General features: G+C 38.6%; 1 protein-coding gene across 1 annotated transcript in view; it reads left to right on the top strand.

The window, feature by feature from the left end:
- LOC102915457 (putative maltase-glucoamylase 2) overlaps nt 1–16685 on the top strand; it is an 81676-nt gene that overhangs the window by 16760 nt on the left and 48231 nt on the right. The window contains exons 10-16 of the mRNA XM_076566443.1: nt 1897–2028; nt 2119–2217; nt 5156–5269; nt 6173–6257; nt 9404–9521; nt 14184–14355; nt 14874–14990. Coding sequence (XP_076422558.1) covers nt 1897–2028; nt 2119–2217; nt 5156–5269; nt 6173–6257; nt 9404–9521; nt 14184–14355; nt 14874–14990 — 837 coding nt within the window. The remainder of the gene's footprint in view (nt 1–1896; nt 2029–2118; nt 2218–5155; nt 5270–6172; nt 6258–9403; nt 9522–14183; nt 14356–14873; nt 14991–16685) is intronic.

Here is a 16685-nt window from a genome sequence, read left to right as displayed (position 1 = left end):
TTCTTATCATGTTTAAGATTCGATTTCATTTCTTTGCATTCCATTCAATTAAGATGGAAAAATAGGATGATTAATAGAGGCACACACAGCATCAGGAATTAGTATACTGAATTATTCATATGCCCATGCAAAGGGCATAGTTCATAGAACCAAAGGACTTGAATTTTAGTCTTATCATTTTACATCTCCATGCAGTCGTGGATTAGTTAACTAATAGTTGTATATTGTGGTTTCTGTCTTTAAAAAGTAAAAATTTTACACCTACCTTGGAGAGGGGTGAGAAATATTTTACATAATGCATGTAAAGCAGATAGCCCTGAGCATGAACACCATCAAACTCAGTTGTCATTTTATGAGTGAAATCAACACATGGTGATGTGGTCAGCAAGAGCTGAAGATGATAATAATGATTTACGGTAAGCTAATTTCACAGCTACCTTGTAAACTCCTTCCAGATTAACTCTGGAGCTCTGTGGTTGCAAAGTATTTATGATGTTCAAAGTTCTCCTGTAAATCAAAAGACAACTCCAAGTGTCTAATGTCTGATAAGCTCCTCACACAGTCAATGAAGTTGTGGAATTTCCTCAGGACTAACTCTTAAAGCTTCAGAACTTCAGTTTGGACATATGTCTATGTGGTTAGCATTTGGTGGAAACTATATGGGTGGAAATGACTGGCCTAATGCCAGAAAATCCAAGAGGGCTGATACAGTGAGCAAGTTTTCTTAGGAGAAATATTCCTAGCATGTTGTTTGGTACTGAGGGGAAATTGGTAGTATTTAATTTTACTTTCCCTGTGTATACTGTCTGAAAACACTCAACTTCAGGAAGAACCAGGCCAATGCTTTGCATGCCTGTATTAGCTTAAAAAGGCTTTCTCAGGCCTGGCTGGCTCTCAATTTACCACTGTTTTCCGAATGAGGAACTGTATGGTTCCCCTTTTCCAGGATGGCACTACTCATCAGAAGGGCCGATTTGTACAAACCGTTCTTGTCACTTGACTTGTAGTAGTGCTCCCTCTGCTCTGTCCCCCTGCTTCCGTTGGTGTTATGGGAACAAATGTGCTCTTCTGTCCTGATTGGGAGTGCCCCCCTCTGTGGGTATGTGTGGCACCTAGGACCTAACTAACTACTAGAGATCAGAGCAGATGATACCACATTGGGCAACAAGCCTCAAGCCATGTGAAGAACGTATGTGATACTTTCATATGATCATGGAGTATATGGAAGATTGGAAAACAAAGAATATCCAGAGTCAAGTGCCTATACTGAAGCTGCAGTCATACTTTACATCTTTAACCACTAACCTTTAACTTTTAACCTCTTTACATTCCAGTCACATTAATAATGGCATCTTGTCCTCACATGTTGATATGCAAACACACAAACAATACATGTAAGAGAGTTTGGTTTGTCAAATGTCTATATCTCTTTGTCACTTAACATTATTAATCATTCCTTTAGCAGTTTAATAGATCAAAAGACCCCTTTCTTCTCTTACAAACTTACATTTTGACTTGATGTTTGAGATCCAAAGTGTTTGTGGTTAAGTTCCCTCATATGTTCATTCAAATACACATTTCATGAGTACCTGCTACATGTCCAACATCCAAATCCTCAAATTACAAGGATAAACAAGATACATGCTTCCTATCTTAAGTCCCCCAAGGTACCTCATGACATACTTCTAGCAGGATGTGGACACATTGCTGCAGTCTGAGAGCAGAAGCATCTTTCACAGAGGGCTTATTTATTTCTAGGAGCCAGCCAAGCTTGGAGAGTTCCTGGACTATGAAGCTATACGGCTTCTCTTATAATGGTTAGGAACTGAATTGAAAACCTTCTAATCAGCAAGGTGATTATTTCCTAGGTTCTAACTGCCCAGAACTATCTTTCAGGATGTGCAATATTCAGACATAGACTACATGGCTGGAAGGAAAGATTTCACTATTGATGAGCAGGCTTACCCTCAGCTCGCAGAGTTTGCTAAGGACCTGCATGACAATGGACAGAAATATGTAATTATTCTGGTATGTTCAAACAATGTGGTGCCTCAGTTTTCCTTTCAAGTTGCAAAAGACACTTACCAAAATAACATTTATACTCTGCTTATTTATTAGAACCCTGGCATCTTTAAGGACCCTGACTATGCGGTCTATGACAATGGAAGCAAGAGCAGAGTGTGGATCATGAGCTCCAGTGGCTTTGCTGTTGGGGAGGTAACTTCTCAAGAGATTCAGAATAAATAATAGTTTGGGCAAAGGTTGTGCTTTTTATATGAAAATAAGTGGGAGGCAAGTTGCAATATTGATACTTTTGTGGCTTTAGTAGTTTTACTCTATTTTAAACTAATAGATAAGATAATAAAGTTATTAAAATTCTAAGAGATATAAAACACTAGCCCCAAACTCACTAATATTTTAGATAATAGAAAACAAATATGTCATTAGTAGAAAATTCCGTTAAGTTTGATTGCCTCTCAATTTCTCTTCCCTGAGATGTTAAGTTCAACTTCAGTAACATGGCAAGATGCTTGTGATGAACGTGGAATCTGGTTCAGATAAAATATTTCTTTTTTTTTTTTTTTTTTTTTTTTTTGGTTTTTCGAGACAGGGTTTCTCTGTGTAGCTTTGCGCGCCTTTCCTGGAACTCGCTTTGGCTTTGTAGACCAGGTTGGCCTCGAACTCACAAAGATCCGCCTGCCTCTGCCTCCCGAGTGCTGGGATTAAAGGCGTGCGCCACCACCGCCCGGCATGATAAAATATTTCTTAATTTACACAAAACTCATAGTTAAAGCCCAGGCTCGACTCTGTGGTGTCAGGTTCAGAAACTGGGATAAATGACCAAAGAGCTGATTTTCAGAACAACAGTGCTTGTAAGACTACGTACTTTCGCCGGGCGTTGGTGGCGCACGCCTTTAATCCCAGCACTCGGGAGGCGGAGGCAGGCGGATCTCTGTGAGTTCGAGGCCAGCCTGCGCTACCAAGTGAGTTCCAGGAAAGGCGCAAAGCTACACAGAGAAACCCTGTCTCGAAAAACCAAAAAAAAAAAAAAAAAAAAAGACTACGTACTTTCAGATGATTCTCATAGCTAAGCTTTTATTCCAATCATACATAAAGTTAACCCAGATGACTGAATTGTGTGACATTTATAAAAACTGCAACGTAATCTCAGAAATCTGTGTCGTAGTACAGCTTCTGAGTTGTTTACTTTGCAAAGCTATCTTTTCGGTGTCGTAAATGCCCTGTCCTCCATTCAGCTCTTTTTCCTCACTGACTTAGTTTACTTTAATTACTTGTCCTTCCACTGCTCTTAATTTCCTCTGAAGCTGTACAGAGTTCTTCTCCAAACCAAGCCTTTGCTTTTACTGTTAGACGTGAATCTCTAAAACACCAGATGGACCCATTTTCATGTATTAGTAGAAGTCAGAGGCCATAGTCAAATAAAAACTGTGGTTATCTAAAACTAATCCCCATTGGATGAGCCATTTCCGTAGGGTGGGGTATTTGGATGGGCTGCAATGAAGAATTTTTATAATTAAGGCAATTAATTGGGTGACTGCTTGGATTGACCAGCAAATACGAAGAACCATTTGTTCTAAGGCCTAGGCAGAGATAATAGTAGTAGAGGAAAGTTGTGGGATGTTGCAAACACATTGGGTTACAGTGGAGTTAGCTTGGCCTCTCTTACGCTGCTGTTGGGATTCTATTGCTAAACTACTCATTCCTTGGGATATGAAAATTACCCCATCCTTCTTTGGTGTCTATCAACTAAAACAAAGAACCAATAGCCCAAATAACCCAACATATTCAAAAAAGGAATTGTAAGATTTTTTTGTTAATTTATTGTTGTTATTATGATTATTAGTTTTTTTTTAAGACAGGATTTCTTTGTCCCTCGCTGTCTTGAAACTCACTCTGTAGACCAGGCTAGCCTGAAACTGACTGAAATTGGCCTGCCTCTGCCTACTGAGTGCTGTAGTTAAAGGCATGTGCCACCACTGCCTGACAAAGAACACATTTTTAAAAGAATTCTTTGCAGTTTACTAAATATAATGATTAATTGTGTGAGTACAAAATTATTCCAAATTCTCAAACTATAAATTTATAGAGAAAATCAGTAAGAATGTTATACTTCAGTTTATATTCTAGTAAGCCAGATGTTTTAATAATTTGGCTATGTATATATCTTTGTGTGTTTGTAGAAGATGCCTAGACAATAGATGTGGAAAAGACAAAGAGACAACATTGCACACTTTTGATAGGAGTAAGAGTAACTTTATTCAAGCATTTACAAAATATTGTTTATATGATGAAATCAACAATTATTTATAACAATTGCCCCAAACATGTTTTATATAATCTCAAATTATCAATATATTAAACATACATCATTATTATCTTAAAATATTTAACATTTGGAATTTCCAGAATTTATTTTAATTTTTAAAATTTTATTTTTTGAGAAATTTTATGTGGCTATATTATTTACCACCTCCTTTTCCAATCTCCAACTTCTTCCTGGCCCTTCCTAACTCCTTCTCAAATTCATGGCCTCTCATTCTTTAGTTATTATTGATATGTATTCATAAAGATTATGAGTATAATCTGCTGAGTTCATTTAGTGTTTTTCTTATGTACATGTGTTTTGGGCTGACCACTTGGGATTAGATGATCTGTTTTCGGGGTCATCATTGGGGAAGACTGATTCTTCCTCTCTCAGCAACCATTGATTGTAGCTCTTCACCTAGGAGTCGGCCCTTGTGAAATGTCTCCCATCCACGTTTATATGCCAGTTGGTGTTGTCATTGCACAAGTCTTGTTACCGCATCCATGTTGTTGATGTTTCACGGGTGCAGCTTCCTAGTCACAGACAGAAGACTTTATCTCGTATCTCCTAATTGGCCTTACATATGGAAAATTCACATTTTTAGATAGGAAAGGATGTATGACAGACTTTCATTTAATCAGTGAGCTTTTCTTCCTCTGGATCCTTGCAGGCATTTTACTGCATATTTGGATTTTGCTGGAAGAAAGGCAAGTCTGACTCTAAATAATAAGCAGTATGAGATTTCTGGTAAAAAGAAATAGCAGCGAATAATCAATGATGAACAGAACCATCATACACACTGCCACGGCCTTCCTCTTTGTTCTGCAGGGCTATCCAGGAGAGTCAGTCTTTCCCGACTTTTCCAATCCAGCCTCTATTCTGTGGTGGACCCAGCAGCTCACTCAATTTTACAAACTTCTGGAGTTTGATGGTGTGTGGATTGTAAGTTATCGTTCCAAACTCAAATATCCATTGGAAGTGGACATGTCAAAATTTCATGTAGATGTTGACACTGATCCATAGTAATATAGTTTGGTTGACATACTGGCATATACGATTTTTTTACTCCGTGCCCAGTATATATCTGGGAAATTGGGCTCCTAAAACACTACGTTCTTATTCTACATTTACCACCAACTGATTGTTTCATTTTGATAAAGTTCTTTGTTTTCTTAAGAAATTAACTTTTTTCTTTATAAACTCAATTTCAACTCACAATATGGCCTCATTAAAAGTGATGATTGCTAAATTTACTGCATTAGTTCATAAAGATTTAATCATTAAAAATAACTTACTGAAGGCTTTGTGGGTTTTGTTGTAGAGTATTGAGGAGGTTTCTTTGAAAACTTCAGATATTTTTGCTGGCAAGATTAGACATTATTTTTTTAATTCATTTTAGAAAAATGTATTTGACCTCAATTATATTCTTTTATTGTTCCCCAGTGGAAATAAGACAGAGAAAATTAAAAGACCAAGAATATCACCTTGTCCTCAGTTTTTCAAATACATTGAAGCAGTAACACCAGCAATAAAATATTCACAATTTGTAAGGCCAAGATCAACCTTTGAAATTATACATCTTAATTAGGAGATTGAATAAGTTTATAAAATTAAAATATGTTCAATATCTATTTAGAACTGTAATATAATTTTGATACAATTTAATCCAAACTACTTATTTTTATTAAGAATGACAAAGAGGCCAAGCGAAGCTGGAGAGGGTGTTTAAAATCCTGAAAGCAGCTAGGAGGAGACCTGGATATTCTGGCTTCTAGTTATAAGCACTTCCTGCCCAGCTAACTTTATGGCAATACATTTTTCCATCTTGTGGGTTTTGTCTTGAAGGAAATGGATGAACTGTCTACGCTTCTCCAAGGTTCCAACCTCAAGTGCGAATCCAACAACCTGAACTTCCCTCCTTTCACTCCCAGTAAGTGCTCCTGTTTGCCTGCGATCCTGGAACTGGACACATTCAAGTAACACGAGAGCCATGCAGCCTGGCCAGGAGCAATTAGCTTCCCAGCTCAATGAATCTCCAGACATCCCAATGATTCTTACTAAAGTCTATGTGGCACCCCTTGGCCACTAATTGCCTTTTACTGCAAAGAGCAACATGTGGTTAAAGTGTTAATCTGACACTCCCCCATGTCCCCACCCCCCACCCTGCTCCCCACTCGGTGGCACTTCCACAAGAGCTCTAGATTCTTTTTTCCACCTCACTGCATCCAAAGCTCTCAGGAGATTGTGTTTTGTGTTGTGTGAGAAATTTTAAACACTCTAAGGTACAAACTACATATCTGTAATTCATATTCTCTCTCTCTCTCTCTCCCTCTCCTTTCCTCCCTCCCTCCCTCCTCCTTCTCTCCCACTGTCTCTTTCCACCCATTTTTAGTAGCCATAGTTTAATGATTATTTATTTATTTTTATTTTATGTGCATTGGTATTTTACCTGCATTTATTTCTGTGTGAGGGTGTCAGACTCCCTGAAGTTGTAGCTACAGGCAGTTGTGAGCTGCAATGTGGGTGCTGGGAAATGAACCCAGGTCCTCTGGAAGGGCAGTCTGCTCTTAATCACAGAGCCAACTCTTCAGCTCTAGCCAAGGTTTAACACATCAATGGTCCCCTGTTTAATGGAGATTAACATTAAAGTAGCTTGATTTTTTTAAACCTTCTGAGAATTTTGTAATACCTCATGATAAGACTTTATTGAATTAAAGTAAATCTATAATTTTTCCTTCCTTTTTACTTCTCTTTTCTCATTAAAAATACAGGTCAAGCATCAATTGTTCTTTCAATGTCTTATTTATTGGTCCTATTTCAAGTCAAAAGTGATTTTCTTGCCTCCTGAAGAATATGTGTATTTGCATGGAAATGAGGAAGTGTATTAGTTGACTTTTTTGCTTGTGTGACCAAATTCCTGGCAAAAGCAGTTCCATGAATGAAGGGTTCATTCTGGGTCCCAGATAAGAGGAATGCAGTGCATCACAGCAGCTGTTTACCATTGACCCCTGTAGGAAGGCAGAGATGAACGCTGGTACTCACCAATTTTGGTTATTCAGTCTTAGCTCCCAGGCCATGGGATGGTACTACCCACTTTCAGGTCTTCACTCCTCAGTTAAACCTCCCTGGAAGCACAGATAAACCTTGAATTGTGTCTCTTAAATCCTGGATTCTAAATCCAGTTAAGTCTATAGCCATACTACCCTGAATGCACTGGATCTGATCTAATCCAGTCAAGTTGACAATGAAGATCAACCATGATAGACAGTGTAGAATATACTGTCTATTCTATTATGGCAAGAAGGAAACCCCAGAGTCTTAGTGGATTAACTCTAAGAAAGTGTGTACTTGACTCAAGTCACACAGTAGTGAGGTATGGGGGCCTGAATCCAAGCTGAGGATCAAAGATTTTGTTTCTTGCATTGTCTGGTTCTCCCATGATGAAGGTCTTTGGTTCAAGCTTTGTAGGTGAAGGGGGAGAAGGTAAAGAGGATTTGATAAGATGGACTGAGTCTCTTACCTAGGGTGCCTATATTCCTTTGCCAGAATCTGACCCCCTAGGCATACATCAACTTCCAGATAAGTTAATCTTCACAAACAAGCCCCAGAACTTATAGAATACTACTGGGTGGACAGGCATCTGGACAGTCTCTAACAACTTTATTGTGATTGTCCACCCTTTATATTCTCGGGAGACCAAGGTTTTGTTGCTTCTCACCTCCTCTCTGGTTCCTGAAGGAGTTCTGAATTTCTTTGAATTTAGACCATTTACACTTTTGCAAAATCTTCTCCACAATCACCTAACAACTTCATTCTCCTCTACTCAGTCTGTTTCCTACCCTTTTATATTGTCATTCTAGATCAATTTATCATTTTTGTTTCTTAATCTTTTAATATTATTCTTTTAAAAAATAATTTATTTGTATTTCGTGTGTATTCATGTTTTGCCTGCATGTATGTCTGTGTGAAGTTGTTGGATCCCCTGAAACTGGAGTTACAGTCAGTTATGAACTGCCGTGTGGGTGCTTGGAATTGAACCTGGGTCCTCTGGAAGAGCAGCCAGTGCTCTTAACTGCTGAGCCATCTCTCCAGCCCCCTTAATATTATTCTTGTTAAGGTTTTTGTTTGTTTGTTTTTGTCTTTCTATGTAAAACCTCATTATATCACTGTCTGCTTGCTCTGACACACATCTCATTCTGTCCCTGCAGCCTTTTGTCATTAACATGGGACCAGCCATGTTCCCGCCTGACTGAGCCACTTCTCATGATTTTATGTCCACATAGTACATGTTTTCATGATGATGACACAAGTACAACTACCTTTAGCGTTAGAAAAATGTTAGTGTTCTGCTCATAATTAACATAGTCCAGAAATATAACTTTCCTTACAGCTTACCATGCAGTTAAATTTCCTGCTCCAAATCCTTACCCTACATGGCTGGTGGGAAAGTTTTAACCTTAATTTGTTCCTTCTCACATGTCTTTCTGGAGTTATGCCTCCTAGTAAGGACTTACACAGGACAACACACCAGGTTTGCTTTCACAGAAAGGAGAAAAAAAATGAGTTTATAAGACATGGACTGTCTTAGCTTTAAAAAAAAAAGCAAAAATAAAAGCCACAGTTTGGATTCTCAGGGTTGGGATTTGAGTTCTCATTCATGAAAATATCCAGTGTCACATGACTCCTGCTTTACCTGTGAGATAAAAGAGGATATCCCCCTATTTACATCACTCATCCTTGAACATTGTACATGTAGTTCTCTTAGATTAAGCATATGCAGATAGACAGTAGGGGCTTCATGTTTATTTTCCTATCAATTGATCAGGGCCTTGAGCAGGTTTCTTAGATGCCTCTGCTTGCCACCATCCTTAGTGAGCTCCAGGGAATCAATGGCCAGCTCTGCTTAGTCCTGATGTAGGAGGCAGTAAAGAGTAACATTTAAAAAGTGGAAAGGGTTTTTTTTTTTATCAAGTGGGGGTTGGTGAAGGTATGATAATACAGAGGAAAAGGATTAGGTGTCTATTTTGTTACAGTTGCTTGATGGAGAATTGCCACACTGATGAATGTTTTCTCTAGGCATCCTGAATGGCTCTCTGTTGGTAGGAACCCTCTGCATGGACACAGAGTTTTACTCAGGCCTTCACTATGATGTCCACAGCCTGTATGGCTACACCATGTCAAGAGCCACAGACTTGTAAGACTTTGGTTGTCTACCTGGTTCTGGATTTGGGAAGGTGGGAAATGGAATGCGGGAGGTGACAAATAGATGGGATTCTCTTGCATAAATGTGTTGTTCAAATTTTATGTGATTATGAGAATACAGAAACTGGCATATAGCAATACTTAAGATGCACAAAGTTTGGTTTTCTGTGTCAGTTTAATTTTGATTGGTTTATGGCTCAGGCACGATGTCATTCCAATGATAATCACAGGCAATAAAATACAAGGCAGTTGAAGCTCCTGGCTGGACAACAGCCATGGTCCCACTACTGAATTGCTAAAGTTACCACAGACTGTAGCGAATAAAATAGTACAAAATGTGAGGTTAAATTTCCATGGAACATACTTGTAATAAAAATTATTCATTGGTTTTCTGAAATTCAAGTTTAACTGGGTGTCTTACTTTCATATGACATACGCTGTATTTCACCCTTCTCCCTTGTCTCTTTTCTTCTTGATCCTATCTTTTCAATTCTCTTCTTTGTATGTAACACACACACACACACACACACACACACACACACACACACCACACAACCACTCTTTCCACCAGTACTACCCATTATAAGGAATCAGGTTTATAAGGTAAAACATCGCATCCTTTTCAGACCTGGTGACAAAGATTTTAGCCATGACTTTGTGACTAGAGAAACAGCTACCCTTCACTCCACTCAGTTCTTCTTCTAAATGACAGTAAAATATAATCATTGTACCTAAGAGAGGAAAAAGTTGGGCTAGAGTTGAGAAGGTTTAACTTTTAGATTTGCAATGGAGACGGAGAACTGAAATGCATTGGGTAGCTGTTGAGACTCTTCAAGAGGTTTGGGACAAGGCTAGGCTGACTCTTCCCACGCTGCTTTCTTTTACACTAGTGTCAACTCTGTGACAGGGAGTCAGCCAGGGCTCTTTCATGGACACATCCCCATGCTTTCCTCACTTCACTCACCTCACGTCTCTATGTCTCACGGCCTCCCCTCAAACCATGGTCCTTTAGTTCTTGAGAGGTGTGTCTACATAGCATCCCGTGCTCTTCACAGCACACCTTCTTGTCTGCACATCCGTTAGTATCTGCCTTTTGTTTCTTTTCATCTGCTCTTCTACTGATAAGCCACAGCAATAACCCCTGGACTTCCTTCTTTCTACTCTAGGCCACCACAGCGAATCTATTCCTTACCATGGATTTTACTGCATTTTGTCAATTTTAACAATGTGTATTTTTACCTGTGCCTCACCTTGATTTGCTGACACAAATATACAAAACTGGAGCTGGAGAAATGGCCCAGTGGTTAAGAGTGCACACTGCTCTTGCAGAGGACTGTGGTTCAGTACAAGGCACCAATGTTAAGTGACTTATAACCTATCACTTCAATTCCAGGGTATCTGACACCCTACCCTGATCTGGCCTCCAGGAGCACTTACATTCATACACACACACACACACAGAGAGAGAGAGAGAGAGAGAGAGAGAGAGAGAGAGAGAGAGAGAGAGAGAGAGAGAGAGAGAGAAAGAGAGAGATATATGCACAGACATTTGTGTGTATATATATATATATATATATATATATATATATATACATATATATATATGTACACCAATATATATACCATAAGTATCTTCTGGCTGTCTCTCTCTTCAGTGTCTCATGCCAGTCACATAGCTCTAATTCCTTTTTCACACTAACCACCACACTCTGACTAGTATTTTAAATTCTGTGTCTTGGTTAGTGTCAACACCATTGTTATCTCCCAGACTCTGAAATGATAAACTTCATATGATCTTTAAGTATTTCTACTTCCACCTGAAATCAACCTTTGATTATTTTGTTTCTACTTTAGAAATTTAATCATAATCATCTCTTATTTTTTCCATAATCACTTTTTAATTAAACTCCTCACTATTTCTCTCATTAATGCCTATGTATTGCTTACCTCTCTGACTTTAAACTATCTCCAAATAATCTATCCTCTACCAATTCAAAGTATGGTTAAGGCCAGGCAACATCAGCATCTCTGGGAATGATATTAAAAGCTCAACATCTTGAGCCTCAATCTGAACCCCAGGAATCAAAACAGCCTTCACCAACACCTCAAGATGTGTTGAATGGATGTCAAAGTTTAAAAAGAACTGTTTATATTGCTGTCAAAGTGGTCCTTTTGAGTTTTCTCATTTATTTCCCCAGGACATTTTTTTTACATTATACTCTTTTCTATATGATAAAATGTCAGCCCCTAGAACAGACCGAGATACTTCATAACCTAGTCTCTCACTCCTTTGCCACTTCTCGTACTTTATGCTCAGATAATGCTTAATTTCTGTGTGTTCCAGACCTAAATACTTCTTCCACATAGTTCATGAGCTATTAGTCCCAAACTAGACAGCCTTTCTGATCTTGTCCATTTCCCAAGTTTGAAACTTACCTGTGTTGTCATTTCTGGAAACTTTCATGACTATTTTATATGTTATATTTTTTCATATTGCGATAAACAAAATTATTTTTGCTTTCATTTTATAACATGAAAATCACTGTTCCATAAGTTTAGATGCTCATTTTCTTCTTGCTGGATTATAAACTCCTTTATTGAAATCCTTAGCTTGAAGGACAGTACATTGAATATATGCGAATGGAGTAAATGCCTGGCTTGAGAAAAACAAGTGCATGATGGGACCTATTGGATCAAAGACAGACTTTCTGTTTTTCAACACTGTCATGACTTCCCATTACACTGGGCTGACCAGGAGAGAGAATCCTGTCTAGAAAATGCGTATGTTTGTACGTCAGTGAAAGCAAACTCTGAGAAGATCTCTGGTTCCTGATCACATTTCTTCTCTTTTCTGAGAGAGAAGGAATAAGGGAGTGAATGAGAAGAGGAATAAGGGAGTGAATGAGAAGAAGCAGAGATGAGAAAAGAGAAGAAATGTGATCAGGAACCAGAGATCTTCTCAGAGTTTGCTTTCACTAACATCCAAACCTATGCATTTTCTGGACAAGGACCCTTTCTCTTCTGGTCAGCCCAATGTAATGGGAAGTCAAGACAGTGTTGAGAAGCAGCCAGATGGTCTCTGCCTCTCCTGCCCTTTCTTTTTCTTTGTTCTCCCTACCCCCTGCTTCTCCTTTTTCTTTCTTCCTTCTTCATCCCCTCCTCCTCTCTTTTTCCTATCTTTCTTGGAAAATAGACCAAATAAACAAGACTCAGTTTGCTCATCTCTGAAATGGTGGAACTGCAGCGAGTTCCCATCAACCCCTCCCTGATCTAATATGCTTTACCTCTTAGATTACCTCTTAGATTTACCTCTTAGCAGGACAGTGAATGAGTCACACGAGTCAGAGAGTGTTGAGAAGGAAAAGAGTTCCAGATTGCTTCACTGCCAGTGTCTCCGTGTGATAAAAGTGTTATAAAATCATAATTGGTTTGGTTAGTGTGCTCTAAAAGTTCTGGTTAATAGTTAAAAAGCAATTGTGACTCGGTAAGAACTAGATGTCTTTATGACATACTTGGTCTTGGGAGAGCAGGTTAAATTTCTAGAAAACAGTAAAGATAAATGGACCTTGGCCTTTGGACGTGAGGTACTGTTAGATCTAAAAAGTAAATATCTGGGTCATCCATTAGTTACTTCTTCATACCTGACTTTGGTCTCCAAAAAGTCATAATTTTTCATTCAGTGAGGTCAGCACCTCAGAACTGGGGGCATTGATCCGATCAAGGCATAACACAACTTCAGTTGGAAAAATAGTTTGGGGACAGCAGCCAGAGGGCTAAGTTGAGTGAAATTTATCTCTCTCCAGGCTGAAAGGAGGCAGATCTCAGAGATCATAAAATGATCATAAATAGGCCAGTTCCAGACAAAGAAGGAAGAGAAATAAAAGGATCTCCAATACGTTGTTGTTGTCTTTTTCTCTAAACTGTCAATAAGATGCATGTTATATAGTCTATGCTACATAAATGCCTTCTCTCAACTGTAACCTCTCAACTGCTTTCCTGATCCTGTTTCGGTTTCACTTTGTGTAAGCTGAACACATCTTTCTCTTACCAATGGTGCTATAAAGGTAATGAGTGTAAAGAGTCCACACCAAGACACAGCTTGAACCTGAGCCAGGGTTATTATGATAAGCAGGATTATACACCAGGCAGTAAGGCCTGGAAGGAAAAAAAGAAAAGAAAAGAAAAGAAAAGAAAACACCACAAAAAAAACAAAAACACAAAAAACAACAAAACAAAACAAAACAAAACAAAACAAAACAAAACAAAACAAAACAAAACACCTAACCCATTGGAGTAGATGGAGCCAGAATCCAACTCATTGTGATATGTGACATATATTCTTCTTCAAAAGAGCTAGACCAAAATCAGACCCAACAAGATGCAGAATTCATAAAAACTGTAATCAGAAGTATAGATGCTGAAAGAAATTTCTTTGGAGGCTGGGACTGATCTGTATTATCTTATACAGGATGTTAAGCTTTACTCAGAACTGGGAAGCAACTCATAAAATGGCAGATTTGTTTGCAAGTCTAGTTTTTGATACTTGGATTTTGTTGTTTTCCATTTGGTTGAAAAATCCATTGCTGCATTTGGCATAAGCTGGGTTCTAGGTGGTCACAAGTCACCTCACACACAACTGGCTGAACTTTTTCAGGGCCCTGGGAACTGTCTTCTCTCCCAAGAGGAGCTTCATCTTATCACGTTCTACTTTCGCTGGGTCTGGCAAATTTGCTGCTCATTGGCTGGGAAACAATTCAGCCACCTGGGATGATCTCCGATGGTCCATCCCCAGCATCCTTGAGTTTAACCTATTTGGCATCCCCATGGTAAGCCTCATTCTCAACCTTTGTCCTTTGTTACTCTTTCTATTACCATTCATTAATGTATTTGTAAAACTAATGGACATGTCTCATGGTCTTTGTTTTAGCAAAATCAGTTTCTATGTGTGCTGTAAGATGGTTCTGAAGACAGAATGATATAAATGTTAACATTAGTTTCTCTTCCATACAGTCTCTGTAGTGAGGAAAGAATTATTTTAAATCAAATGTATGAGTATAAGAAAAAAAATCCTACCAGGATCATAACAATGAATAGGAAAGTATGAGATTGGGGACTGAATGATGAGGAAGGGCCTTTGATACAGGCAGCCTGTCTAGAAAGTTGGCTTAGTATATCCTAAAATGAGCATCCTCTTGTTTCTCTGGGGCTTGCTTTGAGACTTTGGGATATTTTAAGTGTTAAATAGTATCAGAAAGAGATTCTTTTTCCTTCTCTACATAAGAATATAGCAAATGATTTTTGCCTTTCTAGTAATCACTTTTTTGCATATGTGCTAATTCTCCAGGTAGGGGCCAACATCTGTGGCTACAGAAACAATGTCACAGAGGAACTCTGTAGGAGGTGGATGCAACTTGGAGCATTTTACCCACTGTCCAGGAATCACAATGGTCCTACATACATGGTGAGTTCCTCTAAGAAAAGAAGTAGGAAGTTCTTGAATATTATCTACTTGCTTTCAAAGAGGGGTTATAGAAAACTCCTACATACTAGCCCTTACTTCACAAAGGTAGCCAAATCTTGAGTGGCATGTCTAAAAAGCAGGGAATAAGCATGAAAATGTGAGAAGGATGAATATTTATATATTGAATCACTGTCAAAAACTCATCCACAAAGGTGAGCACTTTTGGCACATCTTTTGTGCTGGGAGTGGGGCATGGTGGCACATGCCTGTAAATCCCAGCACTCAACAGACAGAGGTGGGAGGATTGTTGCATGTTTTATGTCAGTTGGGCCTGCATAAGACTTGTCTCAAAACATACAAAGGTAACTCATGTGAGGCCCTGGGTTCAATGCCTAGTACTACCACCACCAACAACAAAAATCTATGCTGTTTCCATCACTTGCTATCACCTTGTATAAGATGGGACACTGGGAGGTCAATTTTTATATTAATATAAGTTATTAACATAACTATTAGCTATATCAATGTATTATGGTAACCTACATAATATAGTATATCAATATAAATATTAATATAATATGATGAGATTACTCATACATAAGAGAGAACAAGGAAGAAAGATTATGAAGGGATAAGTCAGTGATCTAAAATGTATTTTATTTTGTTATAACATTCTGTTTTTTATGAATAGTTTGGAAGACCAGCCTTCTATTATGTCCCATTATTCTTTCTACCATTATCCCTTTTTTTATCTAAAATAATATTTTTTGATGGGCAAGTCTACAAAAGTAGTTTAAAGTCCTTCTTAAGGTGTTTATAATGCAGCAGGACCAAAAAAGTGATTTCTTTTAATAAAATAAGTTACAATTGAAATATTTCAAACACAATGGCTTTGGTTTTAATAAACTCATTAAAGTGGCCTTGGAGACAACTAATGGATAAAATGCTTGCAGCACAAATGCAAGGGGCAATGTTAGGATGACCAGAACCTGGTAAAAGCTAGGCAGGTACGGCAGTGGTCTGTGGTTCCAGCATTCTGGAGGCAGAGGCAGGGACCTCCAAAACAAGCAGGCTAGATAGACTATCTTGAATGGGTTAGTTCCAGTTCAGCAAGAGATCCTGCCTCAATAAATAAGTGTACCAAGGAAGATACTGAGCATCAACTTTGGATCTCTAAACTCACACTCAAACAAGAGTGTGTGTGTGTGTGTGTGTGTGTGTGTGTGTGTGTGTGTGTGTGTGTGTGTTGTCTAGTTTTATTTGACAATTTGATAAAAGATAGAGACATTTTGGAAGACAAGCCTCAAATGAACAGCCTGTGGGCAAGCCTGTGGTGCATTTCTTGGTTGAGGATTGACATAGGAGGACCCAGATCATATGGGAGCTACTACCCATAAGCTGCTAGTCTTGGATGCTGTAAGAAATGAGGCTGAGAAAGCCATGAGGAGCCAGTAGGAGGTACTCCTCTGTGGTCTCTGCATCAGTTCCTACCTCAAGGTTCTTGATTTGAGTTTCTGCCTTGACTTCTTTTGATGATGGACTGTGATGCGGATGTCTAGGCAAAATAAACCCTCTTCTCCCAAGTTGCTTATGGTCATAGTGTTTTATCATGATAATTAGAAATCCTAACTCAGACAATGTATCCGCATACAGGAGAACACATATACACACATGCATACATAACACACACACACA

This window comes from Peromyscus maniculatus, chromosome 3 (genome assembly GCF_049852395.1).
Source record: "Peromyscus maniculatus bairdii isolate BWxNUB_F1_BW_parent chromosome 3, HU_Pman_BW_mat_3.1, whole genome shotgun sequence".
Classification (NCBI taxonomy): domain Eukaryota; kingdom Metazoa; phylum Chordata; class Mammalia; order Rodentia; family Cricetidae; genus Peromyscus; species Peromyscus maniculatus.
The sequence above is the reverse complement of the archived record's forward strand: the minus strand, read 5'-3'. Positions and strand labels throughout refer to the sequence as shown.